The 24,140-nt window shown below is 37.5% G+C and overlaps 1 protein-coding gene across 11 annotated transcripts in view; it reads left to right on the forward strand.

Moving 5' to 3' along the window:
• FAM13A (family with sequence similarity 13, member A) overlaps window positions 1-24,140 on the forward strand; it is a 338,691-nt gene that overhangs the window by 217,190 nt on the left and 97,361 nt on the right. For 2 of the 11 annotated variants that reach the window (XM_010860162.1, XM_010860163.1), the window contains exons 1-2: window positions 18,315-19,747; window positions 21,466-21,510. The exons of 7 other annotated variants lie outside the window; for them this stretch is intronic. In XM_010860162.1, coding sequence (XP_010858464.1) covers window positions 19,719-19,747; window positions 21,466-21,510 — 74 coding nt within the window. In that variant the 5' untranslated portion in view covers window positions 18,315-19,718. Of the gene's footprint in view, window positions 1-18,314; window positions 19,748-21,465; window positions 21,511-24,140 lie in introns of those variants that run through there. 2 more of the 11 variants (XM_010860164.1, XM_010860166.1) reach the window with 1 other exon arrangement.

Here is a 24,140-nt window from a genome sequence, read left to right on the forward strand (position 1 = left end):
AGCAAGTCTGGAACATTCCAGTTCTTCTCCCTACATGGTAGTAATCTTATTTTGCTCCTTTTAAAAATATCAAGAACAGTGCTTGTTTTGTCATTTACACAAGAACTAAACTCTAAGTATTAACTTGTATGTTAGTAAGCAGGCTGTTTAAAAATTCTTCTGGAAGAGAAAGTCACACATCCATCCTAAAAAGAGAAAGGAAAAATACACAGTATATGTAAAGTTTAAGATGTTAAAATGATTTAACATTTCAGGGATAGCAATATTATCTATTTCAACATGTGACATAGATAAATGATCATTTTTCATGTTTCTAACACTGTACTATATTATTTTCAGAATTTAATTTTAGAACTTAGGATTAATATTTCTAGTCTTTTATATGTTTAACAATATTTATTATAATGTTTTATTTGAAAGGTTATGCATTTCCTTGAATGTGTGATGTTTCTTAAAGGCCAAAAAAAATTTCTAGTTTTGTTCTGTAAAGTCAAAGTGTAGAGTCAAAAAACTGTATGTATGTTGTACGATTCCCTTTATATGAGATGGCCAGAAAAGGCAAATTTATAGAAACAGAGGTAGATTTGTGATTGTCTGGAAGCCAGGAGGGGACTGTGAATGTATAGGAGATTAGTTATACATGCCTGCTGCTGCTGCTGCTAAGTCGCGTCAGTCATGTCCGACTCTGTGTGACCCTGTAGACGGCAGCCCACCAGACTTCTCTGTCCCTGGGATTCTCCAGGCAAGAGCACTGGAGTGGGGTGCCATTAGAGGAGCCTTATTTAAGGCAGTGAAAACGTTCTGAAACTCTTTTAGGGTGATAGCTACACCACTTGGTAAAATTACTAAAAATCATTAAACTGTGTACTTGAAAAGGTAGATTTTATGATATGTAAATACACCTCGGTAACATTGTTTTGAAAAATACAAATACAAAAAAATATTGGAGTGAGGAGAAGTGGATATGTTTTAACAAGAAATGAAACACATGAAAAGATGCTGAATGTTGCTCATTTTTAGAGAAATACAAATCAAAACTACCATGAGGTATCATTGCACCCTGGTCAGAAGGGCCATCATGAAAAAGTCCACAAACAATCAATGCTGAAGAGGCTGTGGAGAAAAGGGAACCCTCTAACACTGTTGGTCGGAATGCAAATTGATACAGCCACTATGGAGAACAGTGTGGAGATTCCTTAAAAAACTAGGAGTAAAACTGCCATATGATCCAGCAATCCCACTACTGGGCATATACCCGAGGAAACCATAATTGAAATGGCCTGGCTTTAATTCTGCTTCACTGAAATCCCAGAGGCAATTCTGTCAGCCCAGGAACCCAACAGAAGAATGTGTTTACCTGCCAAAACCAATCTATAAAGACCAGAAGATGTGTTTGCTCCTTCAAATGCACAGATACCAATACATGGCTACACAGATCATGGAGAATCAGACAAACATGATATCACAAAAGGAAACTAGTAAAGCCCCAATAACCAAACCAAGTAAATGGAAATAGACAAGTTTTCTAAAAAGAATTTTTTAAAATTATGTTTTAAAAGCTTATTGAGATGCAAGAGAACATTGATAGACAACTAAATAAAATTTAAAAAACAGTACTTAATAGATCAAGGAGTATAATAGAGAAATAGAAACCATGAAAGGAGTCAAACAGAAATCCTAGAGCTGAAGACTACAATGACAGAACCAAAAATTTGATAGAGTTTCAACAGTGCAGACTTAATTGTGAAGAATAAAGAATCAGCCAACTTGAAAATAGGTTATTTAGCTTTAGTTGTAGGAACAAAAAAAAAAAGAATGCAAAAGTGTGACAAAATCATTCAAGACCTAGAGAACACCATTAAAGAAATGAATATACACGACTTAGAAGTCCAAACAGGAGAAAGAGAAAGAAAGAAGAAATCTTATTTTAAAAATAATGGCTGAAAAATTTCTGAATCTTAAAAAGGATATGGATATCCAGATGAAGCTAAAAGAACCCAGAACAAGGTTACTTTGGAACATGTTATACAAATTGTCAGAAGTCAAAGGCCAAAAAAGACTCTTGAAAGGAGTATGACAGAAAACAACTCACCACATACAAAGCAACCCCAGAAGGCTGTAAGTGGATTTTTTGGCATGACCCTTGTAGGCCAGGAGCAAATAGGATGATATATTTTTCTTGTGAAAGAAAAATTTGCCAACCAGGACAGTCTGACAAAACTGTCCTTCAGAAAAAGGGTTAAAATATTCAGTTAGAAGATAAGTAAGCTCTGGGCATCTAATGCTCTGCTTGATGATAGTTAACAGTACTGTGTTGTATACTTGAAATTTGCTAAGAGAGTCAATCTTAATTGGTCTCACCAGAAAAACTAAACTGTAGCCGTGAGATGATGGATATGTTAATTTGCCTGTTTGTGGTAATCAGCTTACAATGTATACCATCAGGGCCAGATCACACTTATATACCTTAAAGATATACAATTTGTATTTGTCAATTATACCTCGGTAATGTTAGAAAAAATTACATAGCATACATGTAACATTTTGGTCTGCGTTACAGTTTTGTCAGGTGACCCTGTAAAAATATTTCAGGTCTGAAAAGTAACCTTGGATGAAGAAACCATGATTCTTAAAAGGTTGTTCATTTAACAGGTATTTATTGAGTTAGGTGAATTATTGAAGATCACGTAGTTAGTTGACAGGCTGAGATTAATATATGTCTTCTGATTGTTTTCCAGTCATTTCCCACCTACCTTCTACCTTGATTTACTTCACCTTTCATGTCTTTATACTTCTCTCTTCAACCTGATTGTGACTTTCTGAATTAGAGGGACTGAGTCTTACTAGGTTTTGCTTTTTTTTTTTTTGCATTCATGATAGTACCTACTAGTCATACACTTAGCCGATCCTGCTATAGTCATTATTCTTGTAATATTATTATAGGTGCTCAATTTGAATTTAAATTCTACTATCTTTATCTTGACTGACTTAAACTTCTCTGAGATTGAGGTCTGATTCTAAAATGGTAGAATTTTATGTGTCAGTTCTCTTTCCTATGGTCCTTGGAAAGTGTTCTTCGGGAAACGTTCCCAAGGGAACCCTGTACTGCCCACGCTTGAAGATGCCACAGAATTCCAGACAGCTGTACTCTCTCATCATCCTCACTAACTTTCTGTGCTGTCTTCCCATGGGATGGGTCTCTGGCCCTGATGGTGCATTTCTATCAGTGATGTGCTGCTTATTTATGTAGGAGAAGTTCATTGTTCTATGAGGCTCATTACCTCTGTGTGCAGCTCTCCACCCTTGTGGCAGAAACTGTGTCTTGTAATGTTTGCTAGATGATTCTTCATATTTTAGTCACATTACAGTAGTAGATCTCATAAGATTCAGATGTCTAATGATTAATAATTAATCAGTATTCAATAATATTCGCTGTACCCATTGTCCTTCAAGATAGCTTATCTATTAATCCTGGCAGTTAGCTATGACTTTCTTCATTTCTGAAGTCCAGCCAGCCCCAGAAAGCAGCCATAATTATCCTGTGTTTGTACTTCATAAAGGGCACTCCAGTTACTTCCTGAACGTCTTATCTGTTCCCTGGAATGCTTCACTCTCTGCTACTTGGAAAAAATGTTTGCAAATTTTTAAGTGACAAGTAAGGCTGAAATAAAATTAGGATTCTTAGCTACAAGATTCATAAGCATATCATGTACAGTGTAATTTGAAAAACTACCAAATATAAATGTGCTGCTGACTCCGCAAGGTTTCCTGCGATAAGTCCCGTATGAGGAAAGGAAAGTCTAAAAACCACTTTGTGAAAAGCATAGTGGTAAGCCTAACCACACAGTTGACTTACAGAGTTACTATTTTTTGAAGTGTTCAGACTCCTTGGCCTTCATAACAAAGATTTATAGGAAAGTAGGTTTGAAATGTCCCCAAGGCCCCAGGCTGTATTAGATAAAAATATCTAACTCTATTTCTAAAGATAGTTCCCTAATCTATTCTTTACCGCCACTAGCTCCCATAATAAATATTCCAGGGTCATCTTAGATAAACTCTCTCATATACATTGAATAACTATTAAACATATTTCTAGTATTTTTAATCACCTTTTTCCCTATAATTTAAAATCAAAGTCTCTAATACTTCTCTAGTTATTTTGATGATTAAAAACAGCAATTTATCCATTCACCAAGTCTGCCACTCAATACAGTTGCTCTATTCAAGTTTTTGCATTTCACTAGAATGCAAATTTCAATTTGAATTTTTTTTTTTTTACTAAAATATTTATAGTATGAGTGGTTGGTGAAAGGGAAGGTAAATAATGCTAAAGAAATTTATTATGATGTTTGCAGATCATTCCCAGTAGCATGTAAATTACCAGAGTATATCAGGACTGCTGTGGTGTTCGTTGAAATTATTTTAGTAATTCTAAGTCTACAAGCTTTTATTGGGCACATTCTTTGTACTGCACATTTTGTGCTGGGCCCTGAGAAGTCAAAGAGGACTAGGGAACAGTCTCTAACGTTCAGGGGTCTCCTAGTCCATTAAGTGAGGCAACTTATATGTGGTTAACAATGGTATGAAATGCAGAAGGTTTAAAAGTGACATAATAGATATGTTATAAAAGCAAAGAGGACTTCTCACTGAATAAATGTCAAGTCATTCAAGGCCTTTAGAAACCCGGCTCATCCAATCTTCTTGACTTACTCTTTATCAGTTCTTTATTCTACTAAACCCAGGTTACATTGCAACCACATTAACCATATATCCCAGTGGTTCCACACATCTGTATCTTTCTTGATGTGTTCTCTTTATCTGGAGTGTCCTTATTCCACTTTGTCAGTGGTCAATTTTCATCTCCTCTAGGAAGCTCCCATTAACTCTTGCCATTTCGTATAAGTAGAATCACAGAATACATGCCCTTCTGGATCTACCTTCTTTCACTTATCATATGCTTTAGAGGTTCATTCATATGAATGAAATATCAGTATGTCATTCCTTATGACTTAAATAATATCCCATTGTATTAATGTGTACACCACATTTTTAATTCATCAGTTGATGGACATTGGGATTGCTTTCACTTTGGGGCTATTACAGATAATGCTAGTATGAATATTTGTGTGCAAGTCTTTCTCTGGACATATTTTCTGTTCTCTTGAGTATATGCCTAGGGATGGAATTTCTGGATCATATGGTAAGTCTGTTTGATTTCTTGAAGAACTGATAAGCTGTTTCTCAAAGTGACTGCTTCATTTTGCATTCCCATTGGCAATGTATGATGTTTCCAGTTTCTTCACATCCTTACCAACGCCTGTAATTGTCTTTTTATTGTAATCATTCTGATGGGTGTGGAACGGTCTCTCATTGTGGTTTTGATTTGTGTTTCCCTAATGACTAATGATGTTGAGCACTTTTTCATGTGTTTATTAGCCATTTGTATATCTTCTTTGGAGAAATGTCCATTCAAATTCCTTGTCCATTTTTTAAAAATTGGGTTATTTGTCATTTATGTTGAGTTGGAAAAATTCTTTATATGTTCTGAATACTAACCTTTATCAGATACATGATTTTCAAATATTTTCTCATTCTGTGGGTTGTGTTTTCACTTTTTTGATAGTATCATTTGAAGAACAAAAGTCTTTATGTCTTTATTGTCCAGTTAATCTGTTTCTTTCTTTTGTTATGATTTTGATGTCCTATCCAAGAAACCGTTGCCTAATGCAAAAACAAAGATTTACATCTATGATTTATTCCAAGAGTTTTATAGTTTTGCTTTTATATTTATATATTTCGTTCCTTTTGAGTTAATTTTTAGATACGGTGTGAAGCACAGGTCCGGTTTCATTATTTCACATGTGGATATTCATTTGCCCCCACCACCATTTGTTGAAAAGATTATTCCCTTCCCATTAAATTGTCTTTTTGGTTTCTTTGTCAAGCATCTAAGTCTGATGTTAGAATAACAAAAACAAAGCTAAACATAGTAGCTCTTTTCTCACCACATTTGTTTTCTGAAAACATGAATTTCACTTTAGTAGAGAAATAAGCATGGCTTAGATTTATAAAATGTTATAGCACAATCCAAAGATTTTGTCCTATTTCACACAGCAATTAAGAAAGACTTATCTCCTGCCTCCCCAATCTACCAGTGTATCCATAGCTGTACCCTTACACTCTGCCTTCTCTTCTTTCTCAGTGGGTGAACTGAACTTGTACCTCTCTGGGGTCAACCCTGTGCTGGTACTCTGAACCCCATTCTCTCTCACTCACTCAAGGACTAAGTTAGAATAATCACTTCCTTTCTCTATGACATCAATTTCGCCTTTCCAGAGTTTTCCCATCAGCATAGAAGCATTTTATAATAGCTCTCAGTATTTTTTAATCCTCCCTAGGAACAATATCCCTCTTCATTTTTAGAGCTCTGGTAAAGGATTGTATGTACTTGCTGTCTCCATAGCCTTTCCTCCCATTTCTTTCTTCAACCCACACACCACTGAAATTGTGCTTGTCAGGAACACCAACAATCTCCATCTTGCCAAATCCAAAGGTCAGTCTACTGTTTTCATTTTACTCTTCGCTTAGCAGGATTTGACCGAACTAATGACTGTTTTGAAGCACTTTCTTCACTTTGCTTCTGCAATACTACACTGTCCTGATTTTCCTCTGATCTTATTAGACACCCTTTATTAGTCCTGTTTGCAAAATCTGTCTTTTCCAGACCTCTCAAAGTTGGAACATGGAAAGGCTCAGTCCTATGACCTCTTCTCAAGCTATGCTTATCATGGGTATGTTCATCCAGGTCCACAGTTTTGAATACCACGTTCAGGCCTATGACCTCCAAAATTATACTTCCAGCTCCAACCTCTCAGTATAATTATATTCCAAAGTATTATATCCATTTGATAGGAAAAGCTACTTAACCTTGGGGTACCCCCCAATGCAAAGCAAAAATGTGGAACCCTCTGTTAAAAAAATGAGAATTTTAAGATGGCAGCAGCAGAGCATAAAACAGATATGGGGCTTTGTGTGCATTGTCCATGGGAAACTGCATATTTCATATTCCCATGATGTCAGCCCTGCCTATTGGCTACCTGATAAATGTTCTTGGATATTGAATGAGCGTATTACACTCAATCTATATAAAGCAAAACTCCTCATTTACACTTCTGCCTAAAAAAAGACAATCTCATTTCTACCCAGGTTTTCCCCCATCTTAATAATTTGTACCATTCACCGAGCTGTGATCAGTCACTTCAGTTGTGTCCATGTCTTTACGATCCCATGAACTATAGCCCACCAGGCTCCTCTGACCATGGGATTTTCCAAGCAAGAATACTGGATTGGGTTGCTGTTTCTTTTTCTGGGCGATCTTCCCAAGCCAGGGATCAAACCTGTGTCTCTTTTGTCTTCTGCATTGTCAGGCAGGCTCTTTACCCCTAGCACCACCTGGGAAGCCCCACTAAATGCATGGTAGACTTTAAAATTATTGTTTAACCGGTAAGTTGTATCCAAATCTTTGTGACCCTATGGACTATAGCCTGCTGGGTTCCTCTGTCCATGGGATTATCCAGGCAAGAACAGTGAAGTAGGTTGCCATTTCCTTCTCCAATTCACCCAGTTACTGAGGCCAAAAATTTGTTATTCCTCTATTTTTCTCAACTGATTCATCAGCAAGTTCTGTTGGCTCTCCCTTTGAGGTATATGCTCAAATATCTGGCATCTAAATTTTCAGTCTCAAATCATCATCTCACAGATAATTTTTCATTTCAAAGAGAAAACATTCTTTTATAGTGGAAAAATCTATGAAATCACTACTTGAATCAAATGATTAAACTTGTCATTGTGGATAGGAATATAAGAAGCATAAAAATATTTTTGAGGAGTAGAAATGTTATAGAAATATTTTACTGGTTATTAAATGTAGTGTAATAAAATAGTACATACTGCATAATCCTTATCTTTTATTGTAAAATATACATAAAATTTACCATTTCATCCATTTTTATGTACATAGTTTGCTGGCATTAAATACTTTGCATTGTCCCATCTTTATGTAATTATATAAATTATATCTAAATAGAGAAAAATGAAAGGACATAGAATCATATTAAATAATGCTTATGTAAGTAATGGGATTGTGTTTGACTTTTATATTCTTTTTTCTCTGTATTTTCTAAATTTTCTCTGTGAGTATAGATTATATAATTTGCAACAAGAAATAATGTCTGTTATATTTTAAATAAAGGATGACAAATGTTTCAAGAGAGATATAGATTGTTAGATATAAACTGTTAGATTTTAGAGAAATCATATAGAGATACAACTGAACTGACTTTGGACTTAACAATTATGGCTTCACTCATTTAAGAGGATAAAATCCCTTGGGTGGTGGAATTCGAAAGAGCAGTGATGAGAAGCCCAAACAGGCTGAGTTTTATCTGGATGAGTGGATATGGGTTCAAAAGGGGGATTCCAGGCTAAGAGAAATGCCTGAACAGGAACAAATGGACAGCAGAGCACATCTGTAACCATGTGCAGTTCAGCCAACCTGGACCTGCCATTCATGTGAAGGAGAGGGTAATAATATATGTGGATATGGAGAAGCAGAAGGGCCCTGCTGTATTGTGAATCAGTTCAGTTCATTCACACAGTCGTGTCCAACTCTTTGCAACCCTGTGGACTGCAGAACGCCAGGCTTCCCTGTCCATCACCAACTCCCAGAGCTTGCTCAAACTCATGTCCATTGAGGCAGTGATGCCATCCAACCATCTCATCCTTGTCATACCCTTTTCCTCCTGCCTTCAATCTTTTCAAGCATCGGGATCTTTTCCAATGAGTCAGTTCTTTGCATCAGGTGGCCAAAGTATTGGAGTTTCAGCTTCAGCATCAGTCCTTCCAATGAATATTCAGGGTTGATTTCCTTTAGGATTGATTGGTTTGATTTCCTTGGAGTCCAAGGGACTCTCAAGAGTCTTCTCCAACACCACAGTTCAAAAGCATCAATTCTTCGGCACTCAGCCTTCTTTATGGTCCAACTCTCACATCCATACATGACTACTGGAAAAACCATACCTTTGACTAGACGGACCTTTGTCAGCAGAGTAATGTCTCTGCTTTGGAATATGCAGTCTAGGTTGGTCATAGCTTTTCTTCCAAGGAGCAACCATCTTTTAATTTCATGGCTGCAGTCACCATCTGCAGTGATGTTGGAGCCCCAAGAAATTAAGTCTCTCACTTTTTCCACTGTTTCCCTCTCTATTTGCTGTGAAGTGATGGGACCAGATGCCATGATCTTTGTTTTTTGAATGTTGAGTTTTAAGCCAGCTTTTTCACTCTCCTCTTTCACTTTCAGGGCTTCCCTGGTAGCTCAGATGGTAAAGCGTATGTCTGCAGTGTGGAGACCCAGGTTCGATCGCTGGGTTGGGAAGATCCCCTGGAGAAGGAAATGGCAACCCACTCCAGTACTCTTGCTTGGAAAATTCCATGGATAGAAGAGCCTGGTAGGCTACAGTCCATGGGGTTGCAAAGAGTCGGACACGACTGAGCGACTTCACTTTCACTTTTATCAAGAGTCTCTTAAGTTCCTCTTTACTTTCTGTCATAAGAATGGTGTCATCTGCCTATCTGAGGTTATTAATATTTCTCCTGGCAATTTAGATTCCAGTTTGTGCTTTACCCAGTCCAGCATTTCTCATGATGTGATCTGCATATAAGTTAAATAAACAGGGTGACAATATATAGCCTTGACGTACTCCTTTCCCAATTTGGAACCAGTCCATTGTTCCATGTCTGGTTCTAGCTGTTGCTTGTTGACCTGCATACAGATTTCTCAGGAGGCAGGTAAAGTGGTCTGGTAGTCCCATCTCTTGAAGAATTTTCCACAGTTTGTGTGTGTGAATAGAATTTCAGTTTTACTTTGTTAAGCTATGAAAAGCAATTAAAGCTTTTTGATATTACAGTAGTGTTTTGGGAAGATCAGTTCTGTATAATCTGTATTTATTGTGGGAAAGACCAAAATCCATAACCTACTATGAAAGCTGTCATCCAGAGGCTGTGTGTGTGTGTGTGTGTTCAGGCAGTCAGTTGTGTCTGACTCTTTGCAGCCCCCTAGACTATAGCCTGCCAGGCTCCTCTGTCCATGGGATTTTACAGGCAAGAATTCTGGAGCAGGTTGCCATTTCCTACTCCAGTGGGTTTTCCCAACCCAAGGAACTGAACAGGATTAAACCTGTGTCTCTGGCATCTCCTGCACTGGCAGGCAGATGCTTTGCTACTAGCACCAACCTGGGAAGCTCCCATTCAGAAATTAACTAATAAAAATTTTAACTATGGGGAGGGGTGAGGAACATGGAAAAGAACAGGTATAGTGAACTTACCAAAAATGAGAGAGGCAATATTATCTCATTTAAGCTTCTCTTTGTGACACAGTATCCATTCAGTTATCATTTGGTTTGGCCACACTCTCCCATTTATCTGTTTCATATAGAGTGACTTGAAGTCTAGGCTAATATTTCTAGAGGTACTCATATTTGTCCAAACATATTTTACTAGGTTGTTTCCAGACTTTTCAAATTGGTTTATTTTACAATTTAGAGTTGTCTTCCTGAAGCAACATTTTGGAAACCTATTATGAAATTAGAACTCACTTTTCAATGCATTTTTTTCTTTTTAAATAATGAATTAACTGCATTGCCTATTTGGAGGAGACTGTTGCTTTTATTAACTTTATGTATTTATTTATAGGTCCTAATTTATTTGAAATTTTGTTATCTAACTCTGTACTAAATTCAGTACTAAAATTCAATGAGGAAAAAGTTTTTGGATTCATTTATGAATTCTAATAATGCTCTACACATGAATAGCACTAGAAAAAGAAGATATTTATGCAGTTATTTAATGCAATGGGTCAGTTCTCTGAAGTGTTGAATTTCAAATAAATTTTTAAAGTCAGATCCTTTAAAATGCTGTAGGGATGTTGACACTTTAGGGCACCACTACTGTGATTTTTTAATTTTTTTTTTTATTGAGGTACAGTTGATTTACAGTGTTATACAATTAAAGTGTACAATATAGCAATTCACATCTTTATAGATTATTCTCCATTTAAAGTTATTGTAAAATAGTGGCTATATTCCCTGTGCTATATAATATTTCCTCCTAACTTATTTTATACCTAACAGTTTGTACCTTTTGATCCCCTACTCCTATTTTGCCCTTCCCCTCTTTCCTCTCCCCACAGGTAACCACTAATTTGTTCTCTGTATCTGTGAGTTTGTTTTTATTTTGTTATGTTAATTTGCTTTATTTATGTGATTTTTTTTTAAATGTGACCTATTATTGGTAATACAAATGATCACTATTTCCTCTTATTTTCTTCTTAATATATTTTCATTTATTCATTTATTGTATGCTTGAAAGCAAAGCATTCCACTTTATGATAAAATAATTTTACCAGCTAGTGTATTGCCATTGAGATATTTTTTGCTCATGGTCAGTATTTTATGTCTCAGAAAGATGAAGAGTTTATGTCTGAGGGATACAGAATCAACAGTGATTACCAAACAGTTACCATATCACAGTAAATAATTTTGGCATTTCTCAAAGGGAGCCCTGCTGAAGTCAGCTTCGCCTCTGCAGGAAATATCATTTAACAGGGTGAAAGGTCACTGGGACAGTCTCAGGCAGCTGATCTCAGGTGTGGTAGCAGCTGTTGTGTGGGGCATGACTTATTTTGTGAGAACAGAAATGCTATTATCTGGGCTCCTGAGGGAGATTTGGAGAAAGTCATGCCCAGGGAGTCCCATTCCAAGAAAATGTGCTCAAGCACTTATTTATTGGCAGTGGTCACTAACTGAGATTCCATCTGGCAAAAATGTGGATTTTTCCCTGTCCCAGAAAGTTGGAGAACAATTATGTAAGTTGTTTCAAAGAATTTATTTTTAACCACTTTTTATGAAGAGATTGCAGTCCCTCTGTTGTTAGAAGAAATTCTTTTTTAAAGAAGAAATAGAGCTTCTGTATGAATTTCTATATAATTGTGTATTTATGTACCATAGATTGCAATTGTCTTTTTTCTTTTTATTTATTTTTATACAATTTTAATGGTTGTCCTCCATTTTCAGTTTTTATGCAATATTTTGGCTATATTCCCCATGAGTAGGTACTATATTTATTATAATATACTATATTCAGTTTTTGGCTATATTCCCCATGAGTAGGTACTATAACTACTTGTCTTTTGATTTGTCAGTCTTTCTGGTGAAAGTTTTGATGCCTGTATTGGAAATGCTGGAACCAGTTAGTGAAGTCAAGGTGTCAATGGGGTGGAAAGGGGAACCCTGAGTGGTGCCTCTCCAGCTGTGGAGCCTTTCAGCCTTGCCCTCTACCCGCTATGGCAGCTCTACAGGAGCCTAAAACCCAAATAAGTGAACTGTGGGTGCCACTGTGGGCTCCACCAAGGCCTCAGGTGTGTTTTAATGAAACAACTCCATACACCATTTTAAAAGCAAGATCTATCATTAGAATTAAAGAGGTGTGTCTTTGGAAAAAGGGGCTTCTCCTGTGGCTCTATGGTAAAGAATCCACCTGTAATGCAGGAGACGCGGGTTCGATTCTTGGGTCAGAAAGATCCCCTGGAAGAGAAAATGGTGACCCACTCCAGTATTCTTGCCTGGAGAATTCCATGGACAGAGGAGCCTGGCCAGCAATAGCCCATAGGGCTGCAAAGAGTCAGACACAACTGAAGCGACTTAGCATGCAGCTTGTCTTTGAAAAAACAATTACATAATTTCTATCCCCATGGGATTTTTTCCAGCACTCTTTAATTATATACTAAACAATTCAAATAAGTAATGAAATATTTTAATTATGTTGATTTTATTAATTATTTTTTATTTGGGCCTTAAGTAAAGCAAGCATCTTTGTTTCCGCTGTAACTAAAGAAAATTAGTTTACCTAACTAGAAATTTCTTATTCCTATTAGCATGAACCTGCTTTAAATGTCACTGTTTTGCTTTCTAAAATAAATCTTTTATGAGGCTTTATAATCATTCTTTGAGTTAAGAAATGCTATAGTTTTTTTTTTTTTTTTAACATAAAAACAGTTGATAGTCTACCTGTCATTTCCATGTATTTATTTCTTAGAGGAATACAATTTAAAATACAAAGTTTAATTTTCCATCTTTTCTGTTTGTTCCTCTTCCCCTCGATACCCCATGCCAACCACTTCCTTCACCTACTGCAACAAAGCTGTCTTCTACCATTACACAACACACACACACATGCACTCACTCACTCACTCTCATACTCTGTTGACTCAGAGTAGCAAAAGAGGTTTGTTCTGGTCCACTGTCTGTCTTTGGTTCTGACATCCATTATTACACTGTATGTAGTTATTGCTTAGTCGCTAAGTCATGTCCGACTCTCTTGTGACCCCAGGGACTGTAGCCCTCCAGGCTCCTCTGTCCATGGGATTTCCCAGGCAAAAATACTGGAGTAGGTTGCTATTTCCTTCTGCAAGGGATCTTCCCGACTCAGGGATTGAACCTGCGTCTCCTGCATTGCAGGAGGATTCTTTACCACTGAGCCACTTGGGAAGCCCTTATTTAATATATTTGCACTCACCTAAATATACAACTCAGACCAAAAGAAAGGATTCTTTCTTTCCTGTAGCCAGTTGATAATGTGTGCTATTGATGAGTAAACATAATGCTTTATCATCTTTAAAAGCTTTCATATCGTGGAAATGCTGTGGCATTCAGATGCCAGCTTCATATCAGCCACTTGCTATCTGCATGCTGAAGATAACTTCTTCATTTGCACAACTATTAAAATGAACACAGCATAACTTCTCAGTACATGCTGATAACCTTCATGCACCACCCCTTCAGTTTCTTCTCCCTTCTCGCCTTTATTTTTGACACTGGCTGTGGTCGATAATGATCCTATCTGCTGATGAGCCCTGGACTTCACTAGTGTTCTCACCCTGATTGCTGGAGAGCAAGTTTAGTCAGAATCCTGTGCAGTGGTACCAGGTATCTAAATTATATGTACCCTAAAAATCCTGGCTTCATAATTACAAAACTCCTGTCAGATTTAGTCATTACCATTTATGAATACTGTGTGAGCATCTTGTGGAAGGTTTTGCTCTTTAGTGCAATTTATAAAGATTGATAAAAATATGAGGAAGAAACTTTGCCTGAGAAGTACTTTCTTACCAAACCTGTAAGAAAGAAATTATTTCAACATATTTTTTCTTAGGAAACAAATCAATCTGATGTTAAAACAGCATATGAAAACAAAATAATGTGGCCAAGAAATGTTCTCAGTTCTTCAGTTGCTTCAAATTGATGTTGAAATTCAAACAAATGAAGCCACATCATTTTTGGAGCAGTTGTTGCTCTTGATATCACAAGTGCAAACAAACCTATTGCCAAACACTTGGAATCTGCTGAAGAAGTTATGTAAGAAAATTAGAAGTCTGCAAGCCAGCTGAAATGTAGAAAAGGAAATAGACAGCCTGGGAGAGATTGGGTAATGTAAAGTGCTTAAAAGATTTTGAAAGTTTTGGATAGAATCTTACTTTATGCATCTCTACGATAGCACACCAGTGTATAACCCCAATAGTTTATTTCTTTAACTAGTTATTGGTTATCATTATCCTTCATTTGAATCTAAAAGAGGTGTCAACTTTATCTCTGATGCAAACCTGGAGAAGGGAAAGGCTACTCACTCCAGTATTCTTGCCCAGAGAACTCCATGGACAGAGAAGCCTGGCAGGCTACAGTCCATGGGGTTGCAAAGAGTCGGCCATGACTGAGTGACTTACAAAAAACAAACCAAAAGCCTAAAATAGGAAATGTTTAAAAAGTAGGTAGAAACATTGCTTGATAAGTGAAAATCTAATCAAAGAAGCTATGCTCAGACTCTGAAGAGAGATTGATATTCATTCATTCATTCAGCACTGTTGGATGTCTGCTCTGTGTAATGGCTGCAGGAAAAATACAGTTGTTACCTGGAGAACTTTCTTTCCAATAGGGAGAAAATATTTAAATTCAAATATTAAAGAGACATTGTGCTGGGCAAAGGGCTGTCTGAGTTAAAATGGGTAAGAGTTTTGTTTCATCTTGCCTAATTCTGAGAGTGCACAGAATTTTTCCAGGAAAAAATGGCATGGGAAAATACTCTAAACAAAGGGTAGATGTTTGGCATAGGTAAGTTCAGAACAGATTTGAAAATGGTGTCCAGGTAAATCTGGATTGGGTTCCTTAGGTGATATAAGCAGCTGATCTGGAGGAGAATATTGAGGTTAATCAGCAGTCTTAATCATCATATTAAAAGAATTGGAGTTCATTTAAGAGGTAGCTGGGAGCTCCTAAAGCTTTTCAGAAGAGCAGTGAGTATCCAGTTCGCAACCACAGTAGGAAATTCACTCTAATAATGAAATGTATTCACTGGAGATTGAATGGAAGCAAAAAGATCATCCTGAAGGTTATCATGATACTGTAGATGACGAAGACCCACTGAGTAAAGAGACATGACAGAACAATCAACAGATTTGGTTGATTTGGAAAGGGAGGAGTAAAGATGACTCATGCTTTGAGTCTGATGCACAGAAAGAATCATAACATCATTAACAAGAGGGGCCAGGAGGAGGAGAATTGGGGAATCAGATAATATGAAGCTTTGAACGTGTTGATTAGGGTGATAATACTAATAATTATTGAGCACTTATTTGCCAGGAACTATTTTACGTGTTTTATATGCATGATCTCATTTATTCCTCAGAGCAACTTCAGAGCTTTTAAACAGCTTGCCCAAGTTTACGCTGCCTGTCTGTGGTAGAGCTGGAATCCAATCCCTAGGAGCGTAATTCCAGAGTGCACTTTATTAAACTCTAATGGAGTGCCTGTATTGAAAGATGTGGGGCTAGAAGATGAGGCGGAAAGGGTATAAGAGAGGAGGGAAGACAGATGAAATAAAAGGAGGATGGAATAATCAGGACGCTTGGAGAATGCCCAGGAAAGATCACAGAGAACCAAAGACTTTCAGAAAACTGAAGATGGGTGTTTCTGTAAAAGTTAAGAGGAGAACGAGACCTAAGCCAAGGCATTTAGATTAAGTGACCAAAAGAGCATTGGTGGCTTCAAAAGCAGTTTCAGACATGTGGTGAAGTCTGCAGTACATCGGTGTGAGGCAGAGGAGTAATTTCGGGGAAAGTGGGAGGAGCAGAAGTAGGCTTTGGGCAGCCTGTCAGTGGGAAGGGGAGGCAAATGGCACTGCGTCACCAGAGGGTAGGAGTGCTGAGGGAAAGCTTTCAAGGCTGGGGGCACTCGCTAGGGTGCCTGTCGGACTGGGGACAGACTTAAGATGGGGGAGAAGAGAAAATGATGAGATTCAATACATGGATAAGCAGTTTGAGTCCTGTGGGTGGGGATGTGTTCCCCTAGACTAGGAAGAAGTCAAAAAGAATCAAGCAAGGTGTACGTGTGTGTGGATGTGTGTGTGTGTGTGCGTGTGTGTGTGTGTGTGTGTGTGTGTGTGTGTGGATGTGTTCCCCTAGACTAGGAAGACATCAAAAAGAATCAAGCAAGGGACGTGTGTGTGTGTATATGTGTGTGTGTTAGGTGTTAGTGGTGGTACTTCAACACTTAATGCAAAAGAGACCAAAGGAATAGACTCATATTTGATGATCTTGACTTTCTTCGTAAATTTAGGAAGCAAAGTAATTAGTGACATAAGAGAGGTTCAGATCTGTAGTATTGGAAATCAGCAGTTTCTTTGGGAATGCAGTCAGAGATCAAAGACAGCTACAAGCTTGACACATAGTACTGAGGTTCAGGCCAAGATTAAATAGGACTTTTTAATCTACCCAGTTGCCAGCATTCTGTGACTTTCTTTTGCAATGTTTAGCAGCCTGGCAGTAGGTCACCCAGCTGGCAGGATGTATACAGGGTGAAGAAGCAGAGGATGCTAGTGAACCTGTTTTGGAAAAACTGAATGCTAAGGACAGCCAGCAACGCATCTTTTTTTAAAGCTGTGTGCTCGTCGGTTTGGGTGCAGGTTGTCCTCCGCAGATGTGGACAAACAGGTGGAGCTGAAGAGAGAGCTCAGGAGGAGGAGGGGGAGTGGGGGAGGCCGCGGTATGCTGGTTATGAGAGGCGCACCTTGCAGGGCGTGTGGAGGAAATGTGGTCCGGGAGTCCAAGTTTGAGAAACTGGCACTGCAGGGGTTCAGAGAGTGGAGCTTCTGCTACCTGATAATGAGGGATTGACATGAGGATGTGGGCCGTGGAGTAATAAAGCTATCCCAGTGATCCAGACTCTGTTGTGGTTTGAGAGGAGGAGCCGCGGGCCAAGTATAAATTCAAAAATGATCATCTAGTCATGCCCTGAAAATCAACCAAAAGTGAAAGGATGAATTATTATAAATAAATAATGGAGACTTGAAAGGGCAGGTAATTACTGAGTTATAGTGTTAGGTGATTTTCAGAAATAACCACTGACATCTCACTCGTAATATGGCATGTTAGCGAGATGTTGATAGGAAGATTTATCAGGAAATGTATGTGGAATCAGATAAATTTTAAATGTTAAAATTTGACATTAAAATTTGAATGTTCCTATTTAGTATTTTACATCTAGTATGTATTGAATGTAAATTATTATATGAGTTAACATATTTTTTGTAATGCTGGGTCCTTTATTATTGGTCTTATGTCTCTTTTAGCCATACAGTATTGATATATTCATAAAATTAAAAGAGAAGATATTGTTTCTATCACTTGAATTTTAACTATTTCTAAAAATATGTTATCCTATGAAATATTTTAAAAACTCATGTAGAACAGATTAAGCACTATGCTGTACAGAAGAGATCTGAAGCAGACCTGAGCAATCCTGAAACCAGTTTCTGTTCTGCCACTAACTTTCCATGTGAAGTTTCCAAATTGCTTCATTTTCTAGTGCCAAGTTTACTCATCAGTGAAATGATGTCATGATATGTAACAGTGATTTCCTATCTCCAGAAATGAAGTGTTAAGCAAGATACAGAGATGCATTTTTGAAAGGTAAAAAATGTAAGAAATACGTAAAACCAGATTATTGTTGCTGGAGAACGATTAGAGTTTCTAAGTCTAGAATCAAAACACTGTACTGATACCTTCAATAAAAGTAAGTTCTGAATTTACTTTAAAACACTTAAAACTTCCATTGTTTTAAATGGCTGATTTTAGTTATTGATTCTATCATAATTTCTAAATATAACTTTTAGGATGACTAATCCATCATCATAAATATGATAGAGTATTTAGTCGGACAGTGAATATTTTTATTAGTAGGTATAGCAAAGGAGAGTGGATGCTTACAGTAGGGCTTTGTATTCTAAATTCAGAATTATGAGTGATCTGTAAGAAATCTGGGGAAAACTACAGGGGAAAAGGATACCTTTTTGGTCATACAAGCCCCCTCTGTTTCTGAATGTTGTGGACTCTGGCCCTCTGCCCTTGTACTAAAAGTGATGCTCTGGGCTTTGTTGTAACTCTCAGCAAGTCCTATGCTGTGAAGGAAAGCTTAATAAAATATATTTCTAGGTTTGTTCTGCAGTATTTGAAACCTATGGATTAACAGTTATGTTCCTAAAACAACACATTAGTATTCCCCACTGAAGAGGAAAATAAAGGAAAGTTAGGTAACTAACAGGCATTTAGCAGCCCTTATGAGAAGCTGATTTGGTGTTACCTGTAAAAAAAAAAAAAAAAATCAATAAATAACCAACCTACCAAAAATATGCTGGTGATATTCTTAGAGGAAAATGGGTATTTAAATAAACACATTCAATTTTATAAGGATAAAATGCAGAAATAATAAGTTGAAATATTTCCATGGGACATAGTCACATTGATCCCTTGAGACCCTGAGCAGTCAGTCTTAGGACGTGTGTTCTCCCCAGAAATGAGAGCTACGTGCCTTGGGAGATGTCACCAGTGACTAGTAGCCACCGCAGTGTAAACATCAGCAGGAAATAAATATGGGTAGGGCAGGGGTCTAGAAGAGTGCCTGCGTGCCTTCTGGAAGAGTATCACGCCTTTCAGTGTTAGTGGTTTGATTTTTTTTCTTTGTTCTTTTTTAAGAAGAAAAGAGATAGGACGCAGCTTATTCCTTCTGTCACAGAAACCTTCAGTTTCAGAGGCAGTGTCTTTCCTTGACAAATGGATTTCCTTGTTGGCAGTCTCAGTACTGAGGAGTCAAGGGACTCTGCTCTTGCCGCAGTTATTGGTTGTTTCCCCAGACTGACAAGCCCGTCTGTGGAAGGGCTCCGAGGAAAGTTTCGTGTTACCAGAATTAGGCAAGCCCGCTGAGGAGCCAGGGGAGGAGCAGCAGCCGCCGCAAAAGAAGCAGCGCCTTTAAGCCCTCCAGCAGCTGCTCCTCTGATTGGCTGGGTGGTTCAGCTGCTTCCCTGGAACAGAGGTCAAAGTGGACTGCAGTGGAAATGTAAGAGAGGCAGCGATCGAATAGCACTGCTTGAAGAAGTTTGGAGGCAGAGAGCAGCGGGACGCTGGCAGACTGCAGAGCAAGCTGCTTCTCCGGCGGTGAGGCGCAACCTCCCGCCCCCAGCCTGGCCCAGCCGCTGTGAACACCCGGTCCCTGCACAGACGCCCCCACTAGGCGCGGAAGAGACAGTTGTGAGGGTCCCTTGCTAATTTACAGACAAGGATGGCTTGTGAAATCATGCCTCTGCAAAGGTAGTATTCTTTCCTGTTTGGGTTTTTTCTTCCGTATTTTCTGAGTGGTGTAAAACTATATAACTTTGCCGATACTTGGCATCTTTCAGTAATCTGCTGCAAACTCAAGACCAGAAAAATGTAAACATATTGCTTCTTATGCTGGCACTTATGCCCAACTTCTTATCTTCTTCACTGTTCGGTGAAGAAGAATAAAAATAAATATAAGAAAATAGCTTTGACATCTGAAGAAAAACAGAAACTGAAGAATATATTGAGCATGCTTAAAATAAAACTAAATTAGAAACTGAATGAGTTTCTAAGTGATGTTATGAAGCTGTGGTGAGCTCTAATCTCATTTTGAAGGATGACGACAGGGGAAAGACCTTTTAAAAATGCATTTTAGGAGCCCTCTGCATTGAATTTTATATCTAGACAAGGATTTTCTATCAATAAGTAATTTATAATACATGGACCTAGATGTAAAGATATTATTTCCCCATGAATAATTCTAGATAGGTTTATTACACAGATGACACCTTTAAACAAACAAACCAAACTGCTCTGTAAGAATGATTGAGCACAAGGCTCTGTTTTGTTCATTAATGGTTGTAATATGGATTGGGGGGTGGGGTGGAGGAGTTATACTAAAGAAGAGAAAAGTAAGTTTAAACAAAAGGCATGTCAAAAAAGATCACTGTTGGTAAATTAAGTGAATAAGATGTCCCGGAATGTTGAAGCTGAAAGTCACCTCTGAGGTGACGGAGTCTAGCCCTCCAGTTTCACGACTAGAAGATGAGGCTTGGGGTAAATCCTCAGTTGCCCAAGGTCATGTTTTAGGATTTTTAGAATTTCTTTTGCCAATCATGTTATACTATTTCAGCTACAACTGCTGTACATGCTGTGGCATTTGATTCTATGTAAATGCTTCCTCTAAGAAAACTATAGAGAGTTTTATTAATGGAAGTGATTTTAAAAGTCACGTAGTAAATACGGTTTATCCATAAGAGGGAAACCTAGACAAAAAATGAATTTCTTTTTTAAAAACCATTTTACCAGACGGTTATGTTTTAATATGAAAATAAGGCAAACCAAAGTTGAGTGTTCATTTGCAAGATGGTTCCTGCAGATGTACCCTGTGAGATAAAATGGTATAATTATTTTTCTTTCGCTGTAATGACAACTGCACTGTAATGGAACTTGATGCGGATGTCCCTGGAATTCCTTTTCCAAAATTGATAACCCAAGGGAGCAGAAAGTGATTGATGGATAGATCTGAAATTTGTTTATATTAATTCAGTGGGAAGTGCCATGCATTTGAAACTTGCAAGAAGACTAAAAACTAATGTACACTTTTTGGACTCTTGATGTAGTTTCCAGCTTTAAAGCTGGGGGCTTATTTTTTCTTATAACGGTGTCAGTTCTTAAGTGTCTTAAGCACATCCTTTCTAGAACTGAACTCTGTAATAAGCTGCACAATGATATAATAACTGTTAAGAAAATAGATCTGTATTCTGCTAAAATATTGTTTAGGGAGTTAAGTTGATGAAAGCTAGAATAGAATCAGCGTAATTTCTTCCAAAATTATTAGTCCTTAGTCCTTATTAATTATTAGTCCTTATAAATAAACCTATGTAAGAGGAATAATGTGAATTTGCATTCAAGATTGCTGATCACTGTATTCACTGTCTCCCTATGTCTGCGGATTTAATTTGGTTACCTTGCAATCCTCACTTCAGCCTGTGCCTGCCTGTGATCAAACACCTCTTGAAGGCAAGGAACAGGTAGGCTTGTGTGGTTCTCTTTGTTAAGGGAAGTTAAGCGCTTGTGTAGAAAGCTTTCTGGTTCCTACACATAATTGCTTCTTCCAAGCCCAATACAGTGTCTTTGGCTACAGTGTCTTTCTGTGATCTCTAGCAGAGGTGACTGTTGCCAGCCACCCCCACTGTTATCCTGCCTGGAGCAGGAAAGTTGCAGAGTCTTGCATTGTGGGCCGAATGCATTGCTCCATTCTGTTTAAGAACAGAGGGGCTAGAAACTGAATTAACAGTGGATGAGGGAAAGAATAACTTTAAATACCAGTTAAGAGAAATTCATGCTCACTCATGTTTGTACTGAGCAGAGAGCCCAGTGCTTCTCATACTTTAGCTGCATGAGAATTACCTGGGAAACTTATTTTAAAATCAGTGTCTTCCTGCTCCTCTCTTTCCCTAGACTTACTGAATCTGAATCTGGGTGTGACAGGGAAGTATTGACATTTTAACAAGCTTCCTGAAAGTAAGTGTGGTACAAATGGTCCACGCACTCAGAGAAACACTGATCTAAACTCTAGTTAATGATTATAACTTATATAAAGCCATTGACGGCAGGTATATGTAAGATGCTAACACTATACTGCTCAACATCCCCGAATAACATATGGAATATCAGGACCTTATGTGAAGTGTCTTTGTCTTAATTGATGTTTTCATTTACTAGACGGTCAGTGTTACATATTAAAACAAAAGATACTTACAGTGTCTTTTAATGTTTTCTTTATGACTGAATACCACTCTGTATTGCCAGTGATACTAAGGGAATGAAGACACAGTTCTGCTTCAGAGAGCTCACATGCTAGTGAGGACACAGACACATTACCAGACAATTACATGTGGTGAATTCAGTAATGGACATTATAATTAACATGATAATAGAGATGTGCCTGCATGGATAATATTACCTTATGTTTTATTTAACCTCATATAAGTGTATGATCTTTTTAGAGGGCATATTTGTACCCCAATGTCTACTTAGCTTGTAATTCCCATGAGTGACTTTTTAGCCTTTCTTAGCATGTTGTGAAAGTATATAGAAGATAAATTTGTTACTGCTAATCAGTAACTAAGATGAGAATAACAGATTGAAGGCTAAGAAGGAAGTAAAATACTTTGGTTCCCTTTAATGTATTTTACTATCTGTTTATAACTTAACATAATTTGCAGACTTTCTCCAGGATGGAAGTGACTATGTTGAAACTTACCATTTTTAGGAAAACTGCAAAGGCTGAATGTTTAAAATTTGATCCTCTGTAAAGAACTCAGTTCTTAAAACTCACTTCAAAATGACTTAAACTAATGATAGATCTTATAATACATCTATTGAGATGGTTAAATTATTCTAGTTATTTTTAGAAATACTAAAATATTTGTGCTCTGTAGCATTGTATTGATATTCTTGACAGCTAAAAAAGTGCTTCCAAGGAAATAGAATAATATCGGAATTAAGTAGAGAAACTATATAAAGATTTGAAACAAGTTTTTCTCAGGTACTAAATTTACCTTCCGGGTTTACCTGGTGGCTCAGTGCTAAAGACGCTTGCCTGGTGGGCTCAGTGGTAAAGAATTTGCCTACCAGTGCAGGAGACGCGAGTTCGGTTCCTTGTCTGGGAGGATCCCCTGGAGAAAGAAGTGGCAATCCACTTCAGTATTCTTGCCTGGAAAATCTTCTGGACAGAGGAGCCTGGAAGGCTACAGTCCATGGAGTCGCAAAAGAATCAGACAAGACTTAGCGACTAAACAACAACAAATTTACTTTCTGTCACTAAAGAGATAGTTTATTAGACTCTAGACTTATACCTCAAGCGCTTTTCGTGATTCATATTCCATTGTATTTTTTTTTCCTTGGATATTGTGGATCTGTAGGTGAGGATCTCCATTTTATATGTAGAAGGTTTCAATAGGCCAAGAAATAGTCTTTACTCACTCTTATGTCCATGACAAAGCTCTCAACTTCACAGTAGTATTTTGATTTGCTAGATTAACTTTCAGATAGTCACTAACTCATCTTATGGCCACAAAAACTAATGATGGAAGATGAAGTTAAGTGCACTAATGACTAATCTAGATTCCTTTGATTTTAATGCATTGTCATCTGCTTTCACATCCCTTTTTCCATTTGATTTATTTATAAAAGTGGGAAACTGAAATCAGTAATGTCAGTATAACTCTCTTTTCATTACTTCATCAAACAAATTATGATATTCAATATACATAATTGAATATTTATTTCATGATGGTGAAATATACCAAATTGCAAATTGCAATGGCTCTTTAAGAAGATTTATAGCAACAGTATTAATTAACATATATTAGTGATCCAGCATGGGAAAATTTCACTGAACCCCTTATCAACAGAATCCATCTGGCCTTTCTAAGTATTGGTTTTTGGAATATTCTTTTGCAAACAAGTAAACTTTGGTAACATGGGGATGATGGGGGACTTAACCAAGGAACAACCCCGGCAATAATGGGCCAGCTTTTGAATCTCCTGTGTGATGTTAGAGAGCCCTCTACTGTTTGTGGTGGTGACGCCTTAGGTTAATTTATCTGAAAACGCATGCTATTCCAAACTTGTTTGCACTTTGATAGCACTCAAC

The sequence above is a fragment of the Bison bison genome, unplaced genomic scaffold, assembly GCF_000754665.1.
Source record: "Bison bison bison isolate TAMUID 2011002044 unplaced genomic scaffold, Bison_UMD1.0 scf7180017864464, whole genome shotgun sequence".
Taxonomy (NCBI): domain Eukaryota; kingdom Metazoa; phylum Chordata; class Mammalia; order Artiodactyla; family Bovidae; genus Bison; species Bison bison.